Below are 20,865 nucleotides of genomic sequence, written 5' to 3'. Positions count from 1 at the left end.
GGTCACGGAAAATTTAACCTCTGGCATCTTAAAAAGAAAATGGCATACACCTTGTATTCATTAATCTGGGCTCTTGTTTCTCCTTAGCTGCTTTAAAGCTGCAACAGTCCCTGCCTCAAAGGATTTTGAGAGAGAACTGCATTCAGGCTCCAGAGAGCCTGTAGTTAAAGCTTTAGATAAAACAATAATACAACAACCAAATCCCCATTATTGGGTTTCTCCTTCCCAGGAGGGAGAAAGGAAAAGGTAACACCAGCCATACATTTAAGTATCATCCTGCCTTTTTCATAACACTTTATCATTGCTATAGCAACCAGCAGGGCTATTAGAAAGGATGGATTAAGTCTGCAGATGAGGCACGAGCACAAGAAGCAGGTGGGCTACCAGACTATGACCCCGTTTGCATGAAAATGGCCTTGGTAATAAACAGCCAGCAAAGCTCGATAAAGAAAGCCTGGGATCAAAGCAGCACTCTCTCCCTAAATACGAGAGAAAGTAAATAGGCTTATTTGACCCTATGTGCCACAGTCTCACGTGTGGGTGCGCAGCAAAGACGGGCCACTGGCGCTGCGATAGCTGCTGCTGGCAATGGCCAAAGCAAGTCTGGGGACTGAAAGGCAGGAAGATCAGGGCTGCTTGTACCAACTGACTGCCCCGAATCTCCTCCTTCGCGATGTGAACCTCGGCAACTACCTGGCTTGAGGCTGGCCATGTGCCTAACATCCTCAGCAAGCAGCGTTTGTCCATCACTTGGTTTTCTTTACTGACTTATGGCTGGGTCCTCAGCTCTTGTCCGCTTCTGAGGCATGACACCGACTTCTCCCAGCAAATCACGGAGTCCTTGCTTCTCACCCTTTCGGCGGTAACATTCCCTACACAAATGATCCCTCTGCCATCTCCTGAAGCACCTGAGCCCAGCACGCAATTACCAAACGTGCTCTTTATTTGCTTAGTTACGCTGGCTGGCTTCGGCTCAGCTGCCTTGAAACACCTTCACTTCTGTTAGCCAAAAATACCCTGCTGAAAGGAAATTCACTCCGTTTCCAAACCTGTCTTGTGTTGTGTGCATGTGGCCCTTACTTAAGGGTGGGAAAAAGATGAGGCTTCAAACTCAAAGGCTCACCTGGGCGTCTGCTTGTTCAGTGGGATGAGAGGACCACAACCAGAGCCCGTATTTAACATCAGTAGAGCAAGAATTTGGTGTTATGACCATAAGAGAAAGCTGCACCCTGTTAAACATAGGTAAAATTTAGACACTAGCTAAAAGCAAAGGATGAAAAGAAAGATGACAAGTGTGTGTCACCAGACTCTAGATTGTATCATTCGGAAACAAAATTCAAACAATTTCTCGTGGGCAGCTGGCTGACAAAGCCACACAAAGGCATTTAAGCTAACTTGAATCATCTGCGTGGTCTGCTCAGCAGGAAGGGAAATGTATCCGAGTGCTCTTCCAGACTTTCTGAAAAATAACGTCATTCAGCTTGGTCCAACCAGGCTGCAAATGGCTTGAGCTTGACTGCTTTAGTCTGGGTCATCTGTCCACAAAGATAACAACGCCCTCACATATCACTCTTGGCTTTCTATCTCTTCAATCCCATGCCAAAATTGGCTCTAGCCTTGCTATGTGTGTTTCAGCAGGATGGGAACACGCTGGGGAAGGGAAGATTTCCCCAACACCCAGCAGACATGTCTGAAGTGCAGTTTTGCAGAGAAAAGAGACCAAAGCATTTAACAAATTGAATCTGACAAAGTAGTGAATCAACTGAGCATTTCAATAATGTCCAAAGAAAACCCAATGTTTTCCAAATGAAAATTATTTTTTGGTTGTTTCTAAAGAGTGGTTTGTATGAAAGCTGACTTGGACTTTTTCTTATGATGTCATCTTTTCATTAGAGTAGTAACAGAAATAAATAGCTTTGAAAAAGCACATCTGAGTTGTAACAAAATGTTTCATTGCCTCTGACCCGGGAGTCCCCAAATGTAATTTTTCTTGGTCTTTTTTCGTTGTTTCCCAAAGAAAAAAACAACAACGAAAACATGTACTGCTGTGTTTTTGGTCAACCTTAATCTTTCATCTTACTTCACATTTTCCCATCCGTGCAGCTCTTGCTACTTCCATCCCGCAGGGCTAGGATAGGGCGCTGTGCTCCCACCCACTCTGCCTCCTGAAGCAGCCAACTTATCTTTCTGTCCACAGCCACCATAAATCAAGCACCTCAGCTTCTCACACTTCATATATTTGACTTCAGACCACCCTGCAGAGAGAGAACGGACCAGTCCCCGGGAGGTACTGCAGTGCCTGAACTACCTGCGAGCACAGGTGACTGGTGCGTCCTTGACACCAACTAGGTGGTTAGAGATGACTCTTTTACTCAGTGCTCATATAAAAACAAAACCAACCAACCAAAAAAAAAAAACCAACAACACAAAAAACAACCAACAAAAACAAACAAACAAAAAACAATAAAATAAGCAAACAAACAAATCTGCCTTATCCTAACCATAGTAAATAAATCATTTCCTTAACCTGAATGTTACTGAACCAATCTTGCTGCGCAGATCTCAGTTTGTAAGTTCTGGCTAGCTCTGTACATCACTTAGCATTAACTTTTTTATTCCGCTTTACTTCCAGTGAAAGAAAATACATTCAAAGCAGGTTTGTATGAGTCAAATCTCCAGTTATTATCGTGACTGTCCTTATCAGCATTCAGTAGTGTCCTTTACTGTATTACACACAGATTTTTCATGTATTTAAAGAATGCTGGTCTTCCACATGTTCTCTTGCAGTTTATTCAAACGATTAATGCAATTATGAAAAGTGAAATCACACATTTGCTGAAGGACAACAGGCATCTTCGGCATTTTTCCTGGTTCCCTTCAACGAATGCTCTGATGTTTAGATTTATCGAACTGTGTTCTTATAATAGCCAACAGGATTCAGTTAATAAACTTCAATAAACCTCCCTATTAAATTTCTCTCAAATAGGTTTGTTGTCACTTGCAGCATCTAATCTATTCATTGAGAAGCTATTAATACTGACTGCAGTGAAATGGAATTTCAGCAAATGAGGTTGTTAAGCTCTGGGCTATCCAGAGCTTAACAAAATGAAACATCCCATGCTTTTATGCAGAGACAGGGCAGGGAAAGTATTTCTTTTTACCTATTTTCTTCCTTTCTTACGTAATGATTTCAGATGACAAAACTCTGCTGGATTATAATCTGCAGGCCACGTTCCAAACATATTGCTAGTCTACAGTGATTTATAAATATTTGCCCCAGGATAGAGGCCATCACTGCACTGATTCCTTCTCAACTCCTCAGAGCAGAAACACGTTCCCAGAATGGGACATTTCTTTTTACCATTGCTGCCCCTTCAAAGGGTTTATAATTCTCTATACCGTGACTATACAAAGGTGCATTATCCCTCATTGTTCCTCTTTATACTTATTTCTCCCTAGTCCTAAGCTCTTACTTGTAGGGAGCCTTGCCTATGGCAGAAATTGGCCTGTACTTACAGGAATCTGTATAAGCAGCCATGCTTTCTTCCTCCCTCTTTCACAGTCATCATATTAAGATTGCTCTGCAGCAATACTCTGCTGGATCTAATACTCCCCAAAGCCCGCTCTGATTTCAGAAATTGCCTTGCCCTTACTTTTCCTCTTTAAATCTGATCCACCTAATGACTGAACTTCCAATTATATGGCTGTCAATCCTAAAATCAAAGCCAGTTCATAATATCTCCCAAAGGAAGAATGCCACGTCACTCACTGAAATCACTGCAACAAATCTCAGCTAACTCAGTCCCAGGCAGCAGAAAGGCAAAACAGACTAGAAGACAATCAGCACTGGGATTCATTTCGCACGTAAGCAGAAATATGAGTTAAATTCCTTAAGTTTTGATCCTTGATGCAGAAAATCATAATTTTCCTGGCACAAAATGTATGGCTGACTGGAAAAAAAAAGTACAACAGAACAATAAAAAGAGAGAGCATGGCAATCACTAGTCCAAAAGGATACTGTATTTACGTTACAAAACAGAAAATACTAATTTGCTTACAGCTACCTCAGCTCCCTGGAATTCATTTCTAGTTCATATGTAATTATCAGGATGGTTCATTCTGATGCCAGATACTGACATTTAGCCAAAACAACAGCCACTTAACAGGGTTGCAGAGATTTGTGCCTTGCAAACAGCAATCCCTCCCGGCTGATTCAGTACAGCTGCACGTGGACTGCTTCATCCAAATACGCCATCCGTTTGGGTGTGGGACCCAGGTGGGGGTATCCATAGGGCCAGGGAGTGTAAGGGGAGGATGTATGTGCTCTGTAATGGTTACAGAGAGGTAACAGAAAAAGCAGGGGGCACAGGGTGTGAAATCAAAGAGTTAAAACTTGGGCAGTTTCATCAGAAAAATGCCAGGGGCAGTGTGATGGTGAGGTAAAGAAACGGCCTCCTGCGCTGGGCAAAATGGAAATTTCAGAGTCTTGACATAAATCAAGCTTCTGAAATCCCTGGGCTATTTCTTCTGGAGGATCTCCCCGCTGTTGTGACCACTGGCACAGGCATTTATGGTGCTGGGACAGCATGTGCTCTTGAGCACCGCTCTCCCCAGAAAGGGAGCAGAAGCCACAGCACTCATGAAACTGTAGTTAGACAAGATGCTGGAAAAGAGCCTTCGGGCTTGCTCTGGATTAGCAGATGCCTCTGGGGACTCTCACCCTGCTTCTTGCCCTTTGACTTCCACCAAACATCCAGGGGACACATAAACACCTCAGAAAAGCACTACTCCACTCTCAAGAGGCAGTCTTGACCATAAAGAAACAGAAATTGAACAGCTAATCATACGCCTGAGGCGGGAGGAAAGTGGGTTTTCATTGCTGTTGCTGTTTGTGGATAAATCAGACGCCTCCAGGCTCCAGGACTGTTGAAACCCTTGAAACCAGGGACTAAAGGACTAAATTTCCCAGGGCTGGGGCTAAAAAGTGGGAAGGGAAATGCTCGAGGGCAAGGAGCGCTGTGTCCTCTGGGTCTGTGCAGCACTGTGCACCTGCTGACTCAGGGGAGCATTGAGCATAGACACCTCTCAGCACTCTGCAAAAAGGACAGGCTCTGGGAAAAGGTGCCCTGGCTGAAAGCAGTGTTGATGATGAAATGAGATTTGCACATTGGCAGATGATGGTCTCCAAATGGTCACAGAGGCTGCATCCCCTACCAGGGCCATCCCTGGCTCAACTTCAAGAAGTACTCTGTATTTACTGCTCCTCTCCAGAAAACCCTGAGAATCACTAAAAAACTGAGCACAAATCATCTAAAGCATCTCCAGGGCAAAGCTCAGCTTTAAACAGATGCACCTCTTGCTCTGCACCACATCCCCAGTTGTGCAGCGATGGTACTGCCAAGGGCAAACTGTCTGCGGGAGACAGACACTTTCCTTTAGTCAAATTATTCTTGAACCATTTGGTGCTTAGAAAGAAAGAATGTAAAGTAGTTTTACACCCAGGAATGTTGTGATGAGTTCCCTCTAGGCATCTGCAGATTCATTCATGAACCAGGAAAGCAACCACAGGTGCCTTGGACGTACTGGCGGTCTGCTGTGCTGAACCTGCCTACGACAGTGCCACGACAGGAGTGAGGATAAAAGAAAAAGCGCAACCCAGCACATTTGAAAATGTGCTTAAACGTTGTACTGCTCACCGTTAACTCTGCCTGCCAACTTGTGTGCTCATATAGCCACATCCTGCTAATTTATAATGAAAACAAAACTAAACAACAAACAAAACAAAAAATCAACAGACAAACTATCTTTGTGAAAGACACGATATGAAAACTGACTGGCTTCACAGGAGAAACTGGAGCACTGCCTGCTGCTAACTGTAAAAAGAAAACAAATGGAAAGAAACCAGAGAAAGTATTTATTCTCTAATATCTTCCAGCCACGAGAAGAGTGATTGGTGTTACTCAGAGCAGGTAAGAACCGTTTAGCCTGACTGTGATATATCAATTCATGGCGCCCTCCGAATATCCTATTGAGATGAGCAGAGGCATTCCCACCTCTCCCAGAGCTCAACTGCTCGCTATTTATCTTATATGCAACATAAATTCGGCAGAAATCTGACTGTCACACTGGTCACATAAATCTATCAGGGAGAGAATGAGCCATTTGAGAAAAGACTGACACCTGACAACGGTAACGCTTCCACGATCCACATTTCCACCTGCCCTCCACTTTCTCTAGGCACTGCCAGCAAAGGGTCAGCTTTTCAATGGGCTCAGATGAGCAACAATCACTCTTTGAAGTGTATGGGGATGGCTCACCACGGAGAAATTATTTAAGCTCATGAACAGGGGCTGACACGGCTCGCATGGCAGCTCGGATACCTGCTCTGAAGCCAGCAACTGGAAAAAAATGCTGAACCAGGTTAAGCCATTCCTGGGCAGCTTAAGTTAATTTGTGGGATAGGAACTGTTTTTATTTTTTTTCTTTTTAATTTTTTTTTTGCTGGGCACAGACACTGGCAGTTTTGTGGGGTATAATTTGGTGAGAGGGGCAGTGGGATCAGCAGGAGCTGCTGTTAGCGTGGCTTGCTGGAGCTCCTCTACCAGAGAGGTTTGTGGTTTGAGATTCCCGGGGAATGTTGATTTTTTATTTTACTCTTTCTTTTTCTTTCCCTTTTTTACCTCTTCTGTCTGTCTCTCCTTCTAACCACACCAAAAGCCACTGTTTTCACTGCTGTATTGCCAAGTTATGTCCAGACCGTGACACCTACTACCACCAACCCTATGCAGACAGCTTAACCCAAGCATCTTCATCTCACCCTATAAAAGAGGAAAATCTGGGGAAAGCAACCCAAACTGACTCACTTTAGTATTTCTGTGCTTCCCTGGTGCTAACCTGCAGCTACTGTCTTTTGGAGTGACAGCCTCCTGTCAAAGGCAGGATTTCACCTTCTGATGTGTTTCCTAAAGAAATATCTCCTAAAAATTCAGGCTGATATGGCCATCTGAAGGTAATTTAAAACTTCACCCACCCTCCCTAAAACACACACAGCCGTCCCTGCTGAGTTAATGGCACAGATAGGGTTTCAGAATGGAAATCACAGCTTAATTATATTTTTGGGTGGGTGGGAGGAATTTGATGGGAGATTTCATTTAGGAAACAATCAGGTCTCAGTTGGGTTAGAAATCAGGATATTAATGTTCTTCATTTTAATTTTCCTCTCTGACTCAGATTCCCACTGTTTGAATTTGAGCTCAATTTGTTCTGTTCATTATGAAGAAATCCACATGAATTTGACATTAAACTGATTATCTCTGAAAACAGTAGCAATAATTTCCCTTTTTCCTGTGTACGTTTCAGATTATGTCTTTGTGGTTGATATAAAAATACAGGGGAGAAATAATAAAGCAAAGGGAAATTGAGTATTTATTCTGAAGCACTACTTAGAAGCTGAGACATGCAATGACACTTAGGCGTTTGGAAAGAAAAACCAAGGGACAGGGACAAAGAATGCCCTCATTTCCATTTTCCGTTTCGTTTCATTTTCATGGGAAAAAACATGAAGTGAATGGTGTTTCTGATGGTGTTTCTGGTGTTCATACCCCCATCCAGCATCTAACATTTGCTAGCAAGTACATGTATGCGTTCACCTTTGCGAGCAGACTCCAGGGCCACAAGGAACAATTCATATTTAAGACTTGCCACCTTGCAGGAGGAGTTGCCAGAGGTCCTGGACTCCAGTCCTGCACCAGCTTTCAGGGTTTTTCTGATGTTTCTGCCTTCTAGGACATGGGGAGCAATGCAGACTACCAAGAAATCTCTCTAGGAGACCTCTGTGGATGAGGGTAGAGGAGACTGTGAGCACTGCTTTGGGTGTGAGTGGACTAAAGCGTAGAGCCAAAAGTCAAGGAGTGCACGTACTCGTGTTTCTCTAGGAAGACTGGGACTGGACTATTAAACTTGCTGTCTAGTTTGTAAGCCAAGACACATAGCACTGCAGTGGGAGTACAGCACTTGACCAAGCACAACAGACTTCTGGAGTAGTTTCTATTTTCTAAGAAACTTGGTAGCTCTATTCCTAGCTCATGTATTTTCCCAAAGAGGAAAAATCCACTGCTAATACACCAAGTATTACTAATACACTAAGTGCTTGCCACGAGTGAAGATACAGTTCCCCTTACCTGCTAACTTCAATGGACATACATAGCTCTATCAGCACATTTTCCTGTAACAAAATACTATGTCATACCAACAACAAACTCTTCCTTTTTCTCTAGTGCTCTCAAGTCTCACCAAAAGAAGAAGCACTCCTTCCTTTAACAGGTAACTCCCACTTTTCCTCTAGAAAAATACATCAAACCCCTAACTTGAAAACCTGAAAGGTAACAAAGTACCATAGGGTTCATGATGACTTTTTCTCTCTCGGTTGTTTCATACCCTGAGAGAGAGAGTAATTACTGTATTACCTCTCACCTAAGACATGGATAAAAATAGGCTGGAGTCACATTGCTGTCTTGTGCTGACTGCTTGTTTGCAAGGTTGTCTAAGCTATCAGAGTGGTTTCTGACAGTAACGCTCCCGAGGTGTAAACAGACCTGTCCCTCACGCTCAGGATGTAGACACTCGGATGTACCCAAGGCTAAGGTCCATGCCATACCATCAGAGCCCAACATTCACATTTGCAGCGGCCCCCTGCAATCTGCTCCTCTTGCCATCAGCACAGTGCTGAGCAACAACTCCATTCCAACCCCGTCCACGTGTGCTGTGCAAGCCCGTGACTAGATTTCAAAAGCAGAAGTGCAATAGAATTGGGAAGACAGTAATGATGTTAATTGCTTTTAATCTCCTGCTCTTTTTAAATACTGTCTCAACCCCAGGTACCAAAGGATCTGCTGTTACAACCACACAGTTATCTGCTCCGTCTTCTGATGAACCTACGACAAAGTGAAGTTCTGCCTGTTGATTTCTCTTTATTCCTTCTACTTTTCAGCCTTCATGGAAACATTTCTAGCCAACAGCCCATCCTTCAGGGATCCCAGCATGGTTTTTTGGTCCACTTTTTCAGCGTTTCTTCTGAGTGTCTGTATCAAGACCTCTTAAGCCTCCCAAATGTCCTATAGGCAAAGGAAGACTTATTTTTTCTGCTCACAAGATGATCAGCTTGGTTCAGTTTTTATCCCACTCACCTTTTGTGGCTCACTCTGAAAGAGCTTCCAGTTATAACTTCAACACTGTGAGCATGCCCAACCCTAGCACTGATGGGACATGTCTGGCTTGGGCAGGCTGTTCCTCAGATGTTAAACAACCACATCTGGGATGCTAATTCAACACTGGTCTAGAGCTCCAGCATTACTTTGCCATGTGGCACTTGTCCGAGCTCAGCACAGACTCACAGCCTTGGCGTAGGTGTAGCAAAGTCTAAATAACTCTGCATCAGAGGAAGCAACTTGGGAGACTGAAGTCAGCTGGAAGTCATGGCATTCATATCCCAGCTGCATCAATTCCTAGTCAGGCAAGAAGAATAACAAAATGCAGGCTTGGGGACTTTGCAAGCACGCTGTTCCACAGTGAATTACAGTCTAGTCATGCCTAACATAAATAAAGGGCAGTCCTTGCTGTGTCACGCATGAGATATAACAGGACAGGAATGCAGAGAAAAACAGAAACACTAAAAGGATCATGAGCACAGGTAGATGAGGAAAGTCCCCGAAGTAATGTCTGTGCTTTTTATCTAGCAGGGATTGGAGTCACGGACAAGCTGGAGGACCACTGAGACTAAGTCCTTGAAGCAGCAGATCCATCTCAAATCTTCACTGCTGGGAGAAGCACAGGGTGGATGTGAAATAGATGGCGGAAACATCCAGCCAGACCCAAGTGGGAAAAATGAGGGCAAAGTTGCAGAGCTGGAATGTGAGGAGCAGGAAGGCCCCTGGATCCTGAAATGGAGTACATGTCTACAGGATGGACTGGCATGGTCTTCCTTTGACAGTAGAGGAGGAAATCCACAGCCAGTTTCTATTCCCTTCCTCCTGGTTTCAGTGGTATAACTATCCCAAACCCGCACACTAAGCTACGACAAGAAGCAAGGAGGAACAAAGCCTGAAACATTTTACACTAATCTATAACTAGAAGCTGCCTTCAGAAAATACCTGAAATGCTCATGTACGTCTTGGGAGTCAAGAGTGAGTATAAGTTTCATTACAGAACATGATACATCAGGCAAGTATGGGTTTATGTCTGAAATTCCTGGTAGGATAAATAACATCAGGCAAGAGGTGAAAAAACAACGTTACAGCCAATGATTTTGTGGGGAGGTAGCGGGTGAAAGAGGGGCTGGAGCTGGAAAAGGCTGTAAGCAATGTGACTTCTGCTAAATCAGAAAAAGGTACATTTACATGTCCAAAGGAGGGATGTGCCAATACAGGTATGATATTGATATGATATTGGTATGATATGATATGCCTATGAGATTCATGGAAGAAGGAGAAAAAGGGATAGGGTGATATAGGTGATGTTAATCTTAAAACAGGAAAACAGATAGCAAGAGCAGACTTGCCTGGGATGTTAGCAAGCAGCAGGGGGCTGCAAGTACTGTGAATGCGATGAAGGAAAAAAAGGCTTCAATGAGAAAGTACCCAGTTAGAGGAAGTTTCACTGCTTTCCACTTCCATGACAGGAGCATGAAAAGTCAGCGACAGCTTAGGAAATATTGAGTCAGATCAGGAGCTGAAGGATGGGATGATTCTGCAGAGAAAGGATCATTTTTTTCCCTACTTTAGAAATTGGGTTGCTGTCTGAAGGTTCTGGGAAAAATACCAGTGCACAAAGAATGTTTAATTTGGGATTACACAGACAGTTTCATGTAGAAGGTATCTAGTCTGGGAGGCCTAGAGAGAGACTTCTGACAGGGTACACAAGCCTGCTGTATCAACCTCAGGCAGGGAAAGATACCAACCAGACAATTCAAGGTTTGTACTTGACTCCTCTGAGCTTTAATTGCACACTTGTAAATAAAACATTAATGAAATGGCTCCTTTAAAGCTTGAGATATATTAAAATATTAAGAGGAAGACAAGAACTGTGAAAACCACATTGCCCCACTGGTCCGTTCAGGCTTCAGCTCCCTCTGGAGAGATTGAAGAAACAACTTATGCTTTATGCAAAGCCCTAAGACCATGAACATTTCTTTCCAGCTGGAATAAACAGGATAAAGTGTGAAATATCTGGGGCCCCGTGCAGCTGGATTCCTGTTGATGTCAGGTGTATTTTCCTAGCACAACTGACCGCCTGCTGCTTCAGAGACACTAACTCCCAAGGAAATGTTTTAACCTCCATTTTGCAGATCTGTCTACCAAAAAAAAGACAGAAAACAAACAAAACCAAAATAAATAGTTTGCCTGCTTGTGTGAAAAAGAGAGAGGGGTGCCTCTGAGTAATAGTACAATTTATTCAAGTCGCTTAAGTTTCCCACCTAAAAGGCATCCCTTTGAAGACAGTTACCGAGCTGTTTATGCAGTCTGTGGAGAAATTCAGGCCCTTTGGGTGATTCATCTCATCCGATGGCACAGAACAGAAATAGCCGGATGAAATCCACTTTGAAGATGCCTCCCCCAGCAGTTCATTTTCCAACTGACCTTCCAATAACAGGTACATCTAGCAACGGGCTCTTGCCACACTGGGATGAAGATTACCCACTTAAAGCCTCTTGATAGCTTCCCCAGCTTATGGTCATACTCCCATATTTGCAAGAAAAAAGCCAAAACTGAAAAGGGAGGGATACCTTTCTTCTTCCAACAAACCCAAGATGATCCTGTTTGCCAGAGCACTTCCCTTTTTAGCCTCAGCTGCATCAGAGAACAAGGAGAAATCTGTGCTAACTAGAGGAGTGAACATTTCATGCATAACACATTTTGGTTTGCCACTGAGACTGAGTGATGGATGGCAGAGGGGAACTGTGGTTCTTGCTGTAACCTTTTTACAACAACTGATCCCCCTCTAAATTAGCCCCAGAGAAGCCTGGTTGTAGCTCTCTACTCTTTGATGCAAAGATGTAGAGAAATGCAAGGGCAACACACATGGATAAATCAATATGAACAGAGGCATTTGCAGTAACGGCATCTTATAGCCATCTTTCTCAACAAATCTCCAGTGCAAAATGAAAATATACCGGCACAAAATCCTTCAGAGTGGTTTGAGGGATAAAATAACCTCCATGTTAACCACACTGCCTTCCCCTTTGCACTGATTTGGGCAATATATGTAATGTTCAGAGAAATTAATCATATATCCTTAGTTCCCCAGCACTCAGTTGTCAGTGCTACTAAGTACTAAGTGCTACTAGTCAAAATCCTTCAAGCCTATCCTTATATTATTACACAGGCCAAACTTGCCCTAAAATCAGTGGGAATAATGGGTGAATAAAGATTGAAATAGAACCAAAGTCCCAGTTCAATTTTCAGTTGAGCTTTCAGTCTGACCATCAGCACTGGAAATACTTTTGATTTTCACTGTCATGAGAGAACAGGTGGGCCCAGTGACTCAAATTCTGCCCCCTCTTAATTCCAACATAAAGTGGGTGGGCACTAAAAGCAGAATTTGGCATCTAGTTTCTCAAAGTTGAGCATTAAAGTAATTGCACTGGAGGTGAAACAAACCAATCTCTGAAGCTTTTTTTCTGGTATTCCCATACTGTTGTTTTCCCATAACTTACTGAAAAGACTTTTTTCTTAAAAAAAAGCTGTTCAGATTTCCTCTGGTGCCAGGCACCACATTTTGTTTGTCATGCCTCTATTTCTGTACTTCTCTGATAGCCTTTCCTCCACAGATGTCTGTAAAGTTCACGTTAGTCAGTTCTTCAGACTAGGTATTAACATCGACGCAGACCATTTTGTTCCAAGCACACAGTTTTCCTTACGTATGTGCTCTGCTGTTCATTTTTCCTTCCACAGAGATGACAGAACTGCTATGTACCCAAGGCAATCACAATGTCTATGATGCTTAACACAGGCTGTACAGTACTGTGACGGCCCATTTTCACCGCCAGCAATGAGGTCTAACACCTCAGCAACTTATGGCACTCAGTTTGTCTGGGGGAAGGTGGAGGTTTTTTTTCCACTTTTTTTTTTTTTCCTTTTCCTAACTCCCTTCTAGAAATGACAGTTCTTAAAAATGCGTATGTAAAAATAGAGAAAGAAAAGAAAACAGGAAACAACCACCACAAAACCTCCTCCCAATTAATAACATAACATGTCTTGTGTGAGTGAATAAGGTCTGATGCCATCTGAGGTAAGGAGAGGGGAAAAAAGGGGCAATATATTTTAGACTCATTACAGCCATCACAAGAGTTAGAGATAAGAAAAATAGTTTATAATTACCTCTGTTGAGTGAAGCTGAACTGTTTATATCTCCAGTAATAAAGGAAGACTCGGACTGCTTTCGAACTGTGTCATTCCACATCCTACGAATCCGGCTCTGAAGAGGGATTGAACCACAGCAGGTAATGAATTTTTAGCAGCTGCAGATAGGTTTCTTTCTGCCTCACTAAAGATGGCTATTGGCATGTCTAGCTCAGGATGAGACTTGTTTCTATCCAGCTGTAAGCAAGCAGTTGCTGTTTCATTATAACCCGCCTCGTGTATACCAGACACTGCCTGCCTGACTTCATAACACAAATGCCTACCTCAAATAAGATGTGCATAATAGGATTGCTTGGATTGCTTACATCTTAATTAAAAAAAGCAATAGAAATCTCATATGAGATGAACCCAGACCGACACGAGCTACAGATTTACCAATATAGCACCCAATAACTGAAAAATAACTTACACAGGGAAGCATGCACGCCTCCTGTATTACCTTGCATAGCCTGTGTCTAGTTTTTGCAAAGTGTAACAGAACAGTTGATGTGTGTCTTGGTGTTCCTGAATGAATGGAAGTTTTCTACAGGTACGATCCATCTTGGGGAATACAGGTTAAAAAAAATCCACCACAAATGAATAACTTCTGTTCCCCTACTGAAAAGTGTGTTGATTTTGCCATCTGTGGTGTAGCTTCTGCTGCTGGGGAAACAGTGTCCTGAATGTCCTGGCCTTCTGTTTTGTTTCTTAGATATACAGTGAAGCATCTACCTCCATGGCTTTTACACCACTGTCTTGCTCTTCCCCATGTAGACCTTGCAAAAAATCAAAAACTCAGCTACACACATCTCGTGAGTGGTCCAACTACAGCCCCCTTGCCAAGGGGGCTCACCTCACCTCAGAGACTATGATTGATGTATCCCATGGCTGTGTGAAAGTGCTGCCAGGTTGTCCTGGGGATCCAGAATGCTGTTTGCCACTGTGACAGACCATGTTTTTTGTAATAGCTAACAAGGCAGTGCTCCCTGTAATGGAATTGTAGCCATGCAAGATCATCCAGGCCTTACTCATGTGGTCACAGCTGGAAAGTGTGTCCTGCCCTACTCGTTAGCTATATATTAATGGCATCTCCTAATCACGCATTAGCCCTCTAGAAATGGAACCACAATGTAACATGCAGCCCATGCACTTTTATAGCAATTATTTTTCACCTGGACATTTAATCTGTTGTATTCCTCTGACATGATACATGTGGATTAATTATTCTGTATCCTAAGTGCTTCTCAGAGGTAAAAAAAGGATCTAATGAGTTTTGCTCCTCTTAGACTTTTCTAGTCATTAGTTAGGGGTCAGATATACTCAACGACTCAGATCTCCATCCACTCTCTGAGGCTTCTCCTGCCTGTGATAGGATTCAAGCATTTCCCTCGTTTCCAAGGACAAGCCTCTAAATGAAAAATAATCTGCCTCTGTACTTCAAAACTCCCTTGCAACAAGGGGGTTGCTGCCAGTGGCTTTGAAATCACCCACCTAAATGTTACTGGATACATTATTGTTGTACATTATTGATTACTATAGGATTTGATGGCCTTCTGGGGAGAAGCCCCATATTCTATCGCTGCTATTTTCCCTGCATAACATCCAAACCTAAGTAAATGTCAAAGTGGAGCTCTTGGATGACATCTTGGAAGCCATAGAAAATAAATAACAATTTGCTCCAAGACATAAATCGCACATTATGTTTTCCTGGGAGGTTATAGACTGTTATTCGCTGCATGTCTTTCATAATTTAATAGTTGAACTGTCATGTATAATTACTTCCATTAGTAATACTGAATAAATTTGTGTTTGGTTCCTATTGATTAAGAAGTAAGCTTCTTCATTTTATATTAACTGTTCTTCCATAAATCTGTATCTGTGTGTACAAGTTAGCTTGAAAATTACTAAGTGTACAATCTACACAAACCCCAAAATTTAGATGACCAGAGCATAAAAAATCCAGTGACTTAGTAAAATAATCTGGCCCCAATGGATTCTCTTAACAGATCTATAAACTGAGGAATATCGAGTGAGGCAATGGAATTGATCAAACCACTGAATGCCATAAAGCCTTTCACTGTGAAGGGCTGCAAGACTCTTGGAGTCCTTTTCTAGCAAGAAAAATACTTGTTTGTTATTGTATCATTCCTGTACATGGCAATAGCAGTGACAAGAACCTTCAGATTCGCAATTAAAGGACATGCCAGGATGTAGAACAACGCTGACAAAATGCTCCCAGCTCCTAATCTCCATGGAAAGCAGGCGGTGCAGCTCTGGTTATGAGCACTCACTAGCCTCTGGGAGGCAAATTTGGACTTTTTGCTCTCCTTGCAATTATTTAGAAAGTTCTTGGAGAGGCACTAATTGCCATCACATCCCAAGAGAAGCAGTCATGTTGAATTCAGGTCTGTGAAGGAGGGAAATCTTGGCAATGTGCTCGGGATAGCTCTAAGGCAGCTTCTTGCTGTAATCTGGGAGGGTGAGGCATGGAGAAGAGCTTCCCACCCGACATGAACGATACTGGTGTAGAAGTGCCAAGTGTTGGGATGCGCACAAGAAGTGTGGGTTACCTGTGAGCCTGTGGAATATCTTCCAGGTGTCCGTGACCCCGAGGTTTTTCCTGAGCCAATAGAGCTCTCTGTACTTTTCCCACTACAGCAATGCGTACGCAGGCATTTTCCATACTCTTTACGTACCTAGCCAAAGAAACAGTAATGGTGGTTAACAGGCAGCTCCTCCTCCAACCCACAGCCTTAAGATTTTCAACACAGCCCCTGATTTTTCCTTGGTGGTTCATTAAAACGATAGCTGTTGCAGGGAAGAAGCCTTGCAGCTGAATGCTCCCAACATGCTCCCAACATGTTAGCTCACCATTTACGACGGCATAAGGAACTGCTTTTATGCAGCAAAGCTGCTCGTTGACACCAGTTGGTTGTAGCTACCTCTGAGGCACATCAAAGGAGCACTGGAGAAACTACAGATACACTATTTATGACTGAAAATTAATATCCTCATAGATTTGATGTAAACTGGCATATTGGCTCATCAAGCTACTAGAAGTTATTGCTTCTGGCAAGGGACTAAGAAGAAAAAAAAATCCAAAAGAAACATATAAGAGCTATTGATTTTTTTTTTTTTTAATTTTGTTTCTTTCAGTCAAATTGAAATTTGAGGAAACTGTACAGCCAGCATCCCTAGTGATTATATTCACAGGCTGTAGGGGTGGCTGGAGCCACAGCACAGCACAAGCCAGTCATGGTTTCAATGGGCACTGCAGTCAAACCAGGGCAGCTCCTCACCCGGAGTAAAGCCTTGCCACCTTTTTGGGAGCTACACTGAGCTGGGCCAGGGCAGGAGCTAAGCTGCAGATCTGAGTACGTGTGATCTTAATGGGCAACGATACCCAGAAAGCAGATATGGACTTGACTGAAAATGAACAGACTGTACTGAAAAGTCAAAAGTCGGTCGTGTTGCCCATTGATGGGAAAAAAAAAAAAATACACGCCTGCCCAAAACACCAGTTGAGGTTACTTGGAGCATGCAGTTAGCTGTGAAATTTCCCCAGACCGTCTATGAGCATTTGAAAACTCTGTGAAACAACTGTTTAAATAGCAAATTACAGCTTTTTCATTAGGCTTTTCCTTAAGCGCTTGAGACAAACACAATACCACGAGTGCCCAATATACTTGAGTGCCTAATCAATCCTTTGCTGAGGGAAAATAATTCAATTGCTTTAATTAGCCACCCACTGCTTGCCTCTCTGCAGCTTTTTGCTGATTTTCTAGTCCATGATAGATAGGAAAGGAAGGGATTTTTTTTTTTTCTCCTCTCAAATAATTCCTCCCTCAGCTCCTGGATCAGAGAGATGTACCCCCCCCACAGCCAGGTACCGGCTGCACTCTCCTCCCCTCTATGTAACCACAAATCAGGAGCGATCCCACAGTCATCGGGGATGGTTTAAGAGTGTAGACTGGCTTGAGGGAGAAGGGAGCATGGGTTTTGAGTGTCAAACGAGCACCCTGATAGGCAAGAAGTACAGTGCCGTACTGGGATGCCATGCTAGGGACTGACCCTTTGTGAGGCAGGTTGGAGGTGAGAGGATGGGACAGTGAGAATGGTGCAGAAATTCAAACTCCTTGTCAGAGGGGCACCTGCAGTTTTAATTAGCACTGGTGAAGCTTCCTACATTCTTATTATCATCTTGCCTGGAAACATTCTTGTCAAACGCTTTAGGATCATCAGCATTGCATTTGCATCTAGCTAAAGCTTTAAATTGCACAAATCTGAGATGAAATGGCATGCAACAAAACTCTGAACCACGAAAGTCTTCAGATTCAAAAATGATGTTTTCATATGGCTCTGCAGATCCTCCCGAAGCACCACTTGCAGAGTGCACTTGCTTTGAGGAATTTCGTTTCTGTTCTCCTAGGCCAGTTCTCACTTCCCATTCAAGGCTATAGGAAAACGTGTGATGCAGGAGAAAGCCTGAGGCCCTTGGGTGAAGAACAGACCTCAACCTGGCCCTGACTTTTCCCAGTAAGCCATTCCAGCAAAAGCCACTGGTCACGCTGGGAAATTGGGGCCCGGATGTACCCACATCTCTTCCCTATGTTTATCTTGGATGAAGAAACTGGCCTTTGAAACCACGATGTACATCGAAAGTTATCAGCACACATGCACAGATTGGGAGGGCTCTGCACTACTGAATTTCAGTGGAGAATAAAATGGTTCTTAAAAATATTTACTGCTGACTGCCAGAGGCTGTAAGTTTGATGTATATATACACAAAGATTTTTATTTTTCTTTTTTTTTAATCAGAGTTTACCTAAGTTATTCCACTGTTATCTTGCAAATGTTAATTGGGGCATACTTCAAGCTCCACCAAGAAGCACTTACTGTGCTTGTTTCAAGGAAGATTTTCAAAATCCCCCATTAGGACCAAGCAATGAGAAGTCGAATGAACTGTTGCAGAGCATAGGTCCTTCAGTCCTCGAGAGTAGGGGAAGCAGTCCCTATTACATACTTCCCCCAATATACACTGCTGCAGAAAGGGGTGATTTCCTGCAGGGCCCAAATGAAGATGTAAAGCCTCATTTTGCTGTGAGAGCACTCAGCCACACGAGGACCCTCTGGATGCCTGTGGAGTCGCTCCCATCATCTCACACTGGCACAAGGGAAAGGAGAATCTGCCCGAGAGCCAGCAAAGCCCTTCTACAGGTTTGCTACCATAAAGCCCTGCAAACCGTGAGCCGTCTCGTGTGTTGCCTCCACCACACTCATCGGCAGCACCCCGGCTGCTGAAATGCCACTGGCACATATCTTCCTCATCACCTCATCCCCCTGCACCTGCAGCTTTCCAGCCTCAACACCGCCCTTGTTAGGTGCAGAGAGACAAATCTGCTAGATAGGAATTGAGAGCACACAGATAACGTTACGCTGCGGTTGTTAGGCAACAAAACACACCATTACCACCGCTTTTGCCACTGGGAACCGTCTGTCTTACCTTTTTCTGGAGGACACAATGGAAAATGAATATAAACATTCCCTGCAGAGAATTGAATATGGTGAAGAGATACGCCATGATGACTGTGCTTTCATTAATATACATGAGTCCAAACGCCCAGGTCAGTCCTAATAGGCAGAGTAGAGCTATTGCACCTATAACCCAGGACCTATTAGGAGAAACAAAACAAAACAAAAAAAAAAGGGAAAGAAAGGGATTGGTTTTTCATCTACAAAAGAAGGCACATGTCTGCAAACAGGGAAGGCTTTGGCTGTGGTTTTAGCAAAAAGAAAATAGCATATCAATATGAGTTGTAGGAATTTTTGTCTTCAGTTGGATGCAGTTTGCAAGTCTTCAAGCTTGAGGAAATATACAGAAATGGAAATGTTATGAGCATGGAAATTTATCATAACCAAAGCATATTTGTATCTGCAATGTTTCTGGATTTTTGTTGTTGATGTTGTTTGGTTTTTTTTTAATGTAAAAGCAGTGCTTATGTAAATGATATGTAGATGCTGGTTCTGTACATGGCAGGAAAAAAAAGAAAATAAACCAACCAAAACAACAACTCTAAATGTCACTTTTTTAGTGTCCACTGGTTTCACTGGGGCAGGATTGCCAGCTGGACTAGCTGCTTTACCATTAACACCAAGACACATTTATTGCTCTATTTTAGCTAGTCTCCCATATACCTGTGAGCCAGACGAACAACGACAAGCAGGTGGGCAAGCCCTCACGTCCTGCTAGATCAGCTCCACCAAAGGAGGTTCTCTGTGACCCTGCTTCACACTTCTTCCACCGTGTGATGAGGGAAATACATATATATAAACATCTGTGCACTCTCACACCACGTTTGCTCCAACAGCAGCTGCTGCCCTGAGAAAAGGAGTGCCAATCCTACTTCACATCAGCTGCAAAACTAAGATTATTGCTTGCTCTGCCCCAGGACGGTTCTGTGAGCAGGGGGCAGCCACTACCTGGCCCAAAATATTCCTCAAGCAAACACAGGCAGGTTGTAATTTTGACTTGCTTACTCCCAGCAACCTTCTGCTAGCATAGACAGTCCTTCTGCTGCGCCTCTGGGAAACGGTGCCTGGCTCCCCTGTGGAGATGCCAAGGACAGGCGGAGGAGCCAGGGACGAGGGATGGCTGCTGCGTGTTTGGTTTTTTTTTTTTTTTCAGGTGGATTTTAGGCAAGCTTTAAGCCCAGCTGAGATGGCAGGAGAAGCATTCCATGTCACCGTACTAAATAACAGTTAGCCATGTGCTAAATTAACTCCTCAGAGGCTAATCATCCAGTTCCAGGACACAAGGTAAAGTGTGACAAGCAGGATAGGGACAGAGGGGGGACTGGGTCCTGCTCCTAACCATCCACCTAATTTCCACTTGCTAAATTACCTACAGCTATAAGGGAATAGCTGCTGCATAGAGGACAGAGTCAACTTCCAGCTGGAAAGCACAGCTGCATAGCAAGCAGTGCTGTGAGCATCCCTTTGCCCTTTCCCTCATGACCTTGATTTTCTTCTCTCTACCCCTGGCATAAACAGGTATAAAATCATAAAAATGAAAGCCGTGATACCCATCAGTCATCCCCATTCTTTGCTCCCTTTCCTCACCATTTAACCCTTTGGTTCCCCAGAGCAGACAAGCCTGCAGCCAACTGATAACTCTGCTTCCTTGCCTGCCCCGAAGCAGCCCAGGGTGCTACAAAAGGGCTTAAACGACCTGCCTAAATTTTAACTCACTAAGACACTTCAGCCTCGTAGAAACATGTCTGGAGTTTGGGCATATTTGGTTTTTCGTCTGCTAAGCAGGGAGGGCATGGGGCAGGGGAGAGAAAGATAAGGCAGCAGCAGCTTAGGGGAAAAAGAAGTCGTGTGCAGGGCAGGCTGACAGTCTCTATGGCAGCTGCAGCTTCGAATCCTCTTGCTTTCAGCAGGGCTTGTCACAAACAGAATCATACTGATG

The 20,865-nt window shown here is 43.5% G+C and overlaps 2 protein-coding genes across 29 annotated transcripts in view; one reads left to right on the top strand and one right to left on the bottom strand.

Moving 5' to 3' along the window:
- LOC308195067 (uncharacterized protein) overlaps window positions 1–20,865 on the top strand; it is a 1,623,621-nt gene that overhangs the window by 493,603 nt on the left and 1,109,153 nt on the right. The window lies entirely within an intron of this gene.
- The window catches only part of ADGRL3 (adhesion G protein-coupled receptor L3), a 535,523-nt gene that overhangs the window by 20,039 nt on the left and 494,619 nt on the right, over window positions 1–20,865 (bottom strand). For 27 of the 28 annotated variants that reach the window (XM_080591834.1, XM_080591831.1, XM_080591832.1 and 24 more), the window contains 3 exons: window positions 18,898–19,066; window positions 15,965–16,090; window positions 13,374–13,470 (listed from right to left, as the gene is read on the bottom strand). In XM_080591834.1, coding sequence (XP_080447960.1) covers window positions 13,374–13,470; window positions 15,965–16,090; window positions 18,898–19,066 — 392 coding nt within the window. Of the gene's footprint in view, window positions 1–1,984; window positions 11,348–13,373; window positions 13,471–15,964; window positions 16,091–18,897; window positions 19,067–20,865 lie in introns of those variants that run through there. The other variant, XM_080591829.1, reaches the window with a different exon arrangement.

The sequence above is a fragment of the Anser brachyrhynchus genome, assembly GCF_964034855.1.
Source record: "Anser brachyrhynchus genome assembly, chromosome: 4".
NCBI lineage: Eukaryota > Metazoa > Chordata > Aves > Anseriformes > Anatidae > Anser > Anser brachyrhynchus.
Note: the sequence above shows the minus strand (reverse complement) of the source record. Positions and strands in the feature narration are given on the sequence as shown.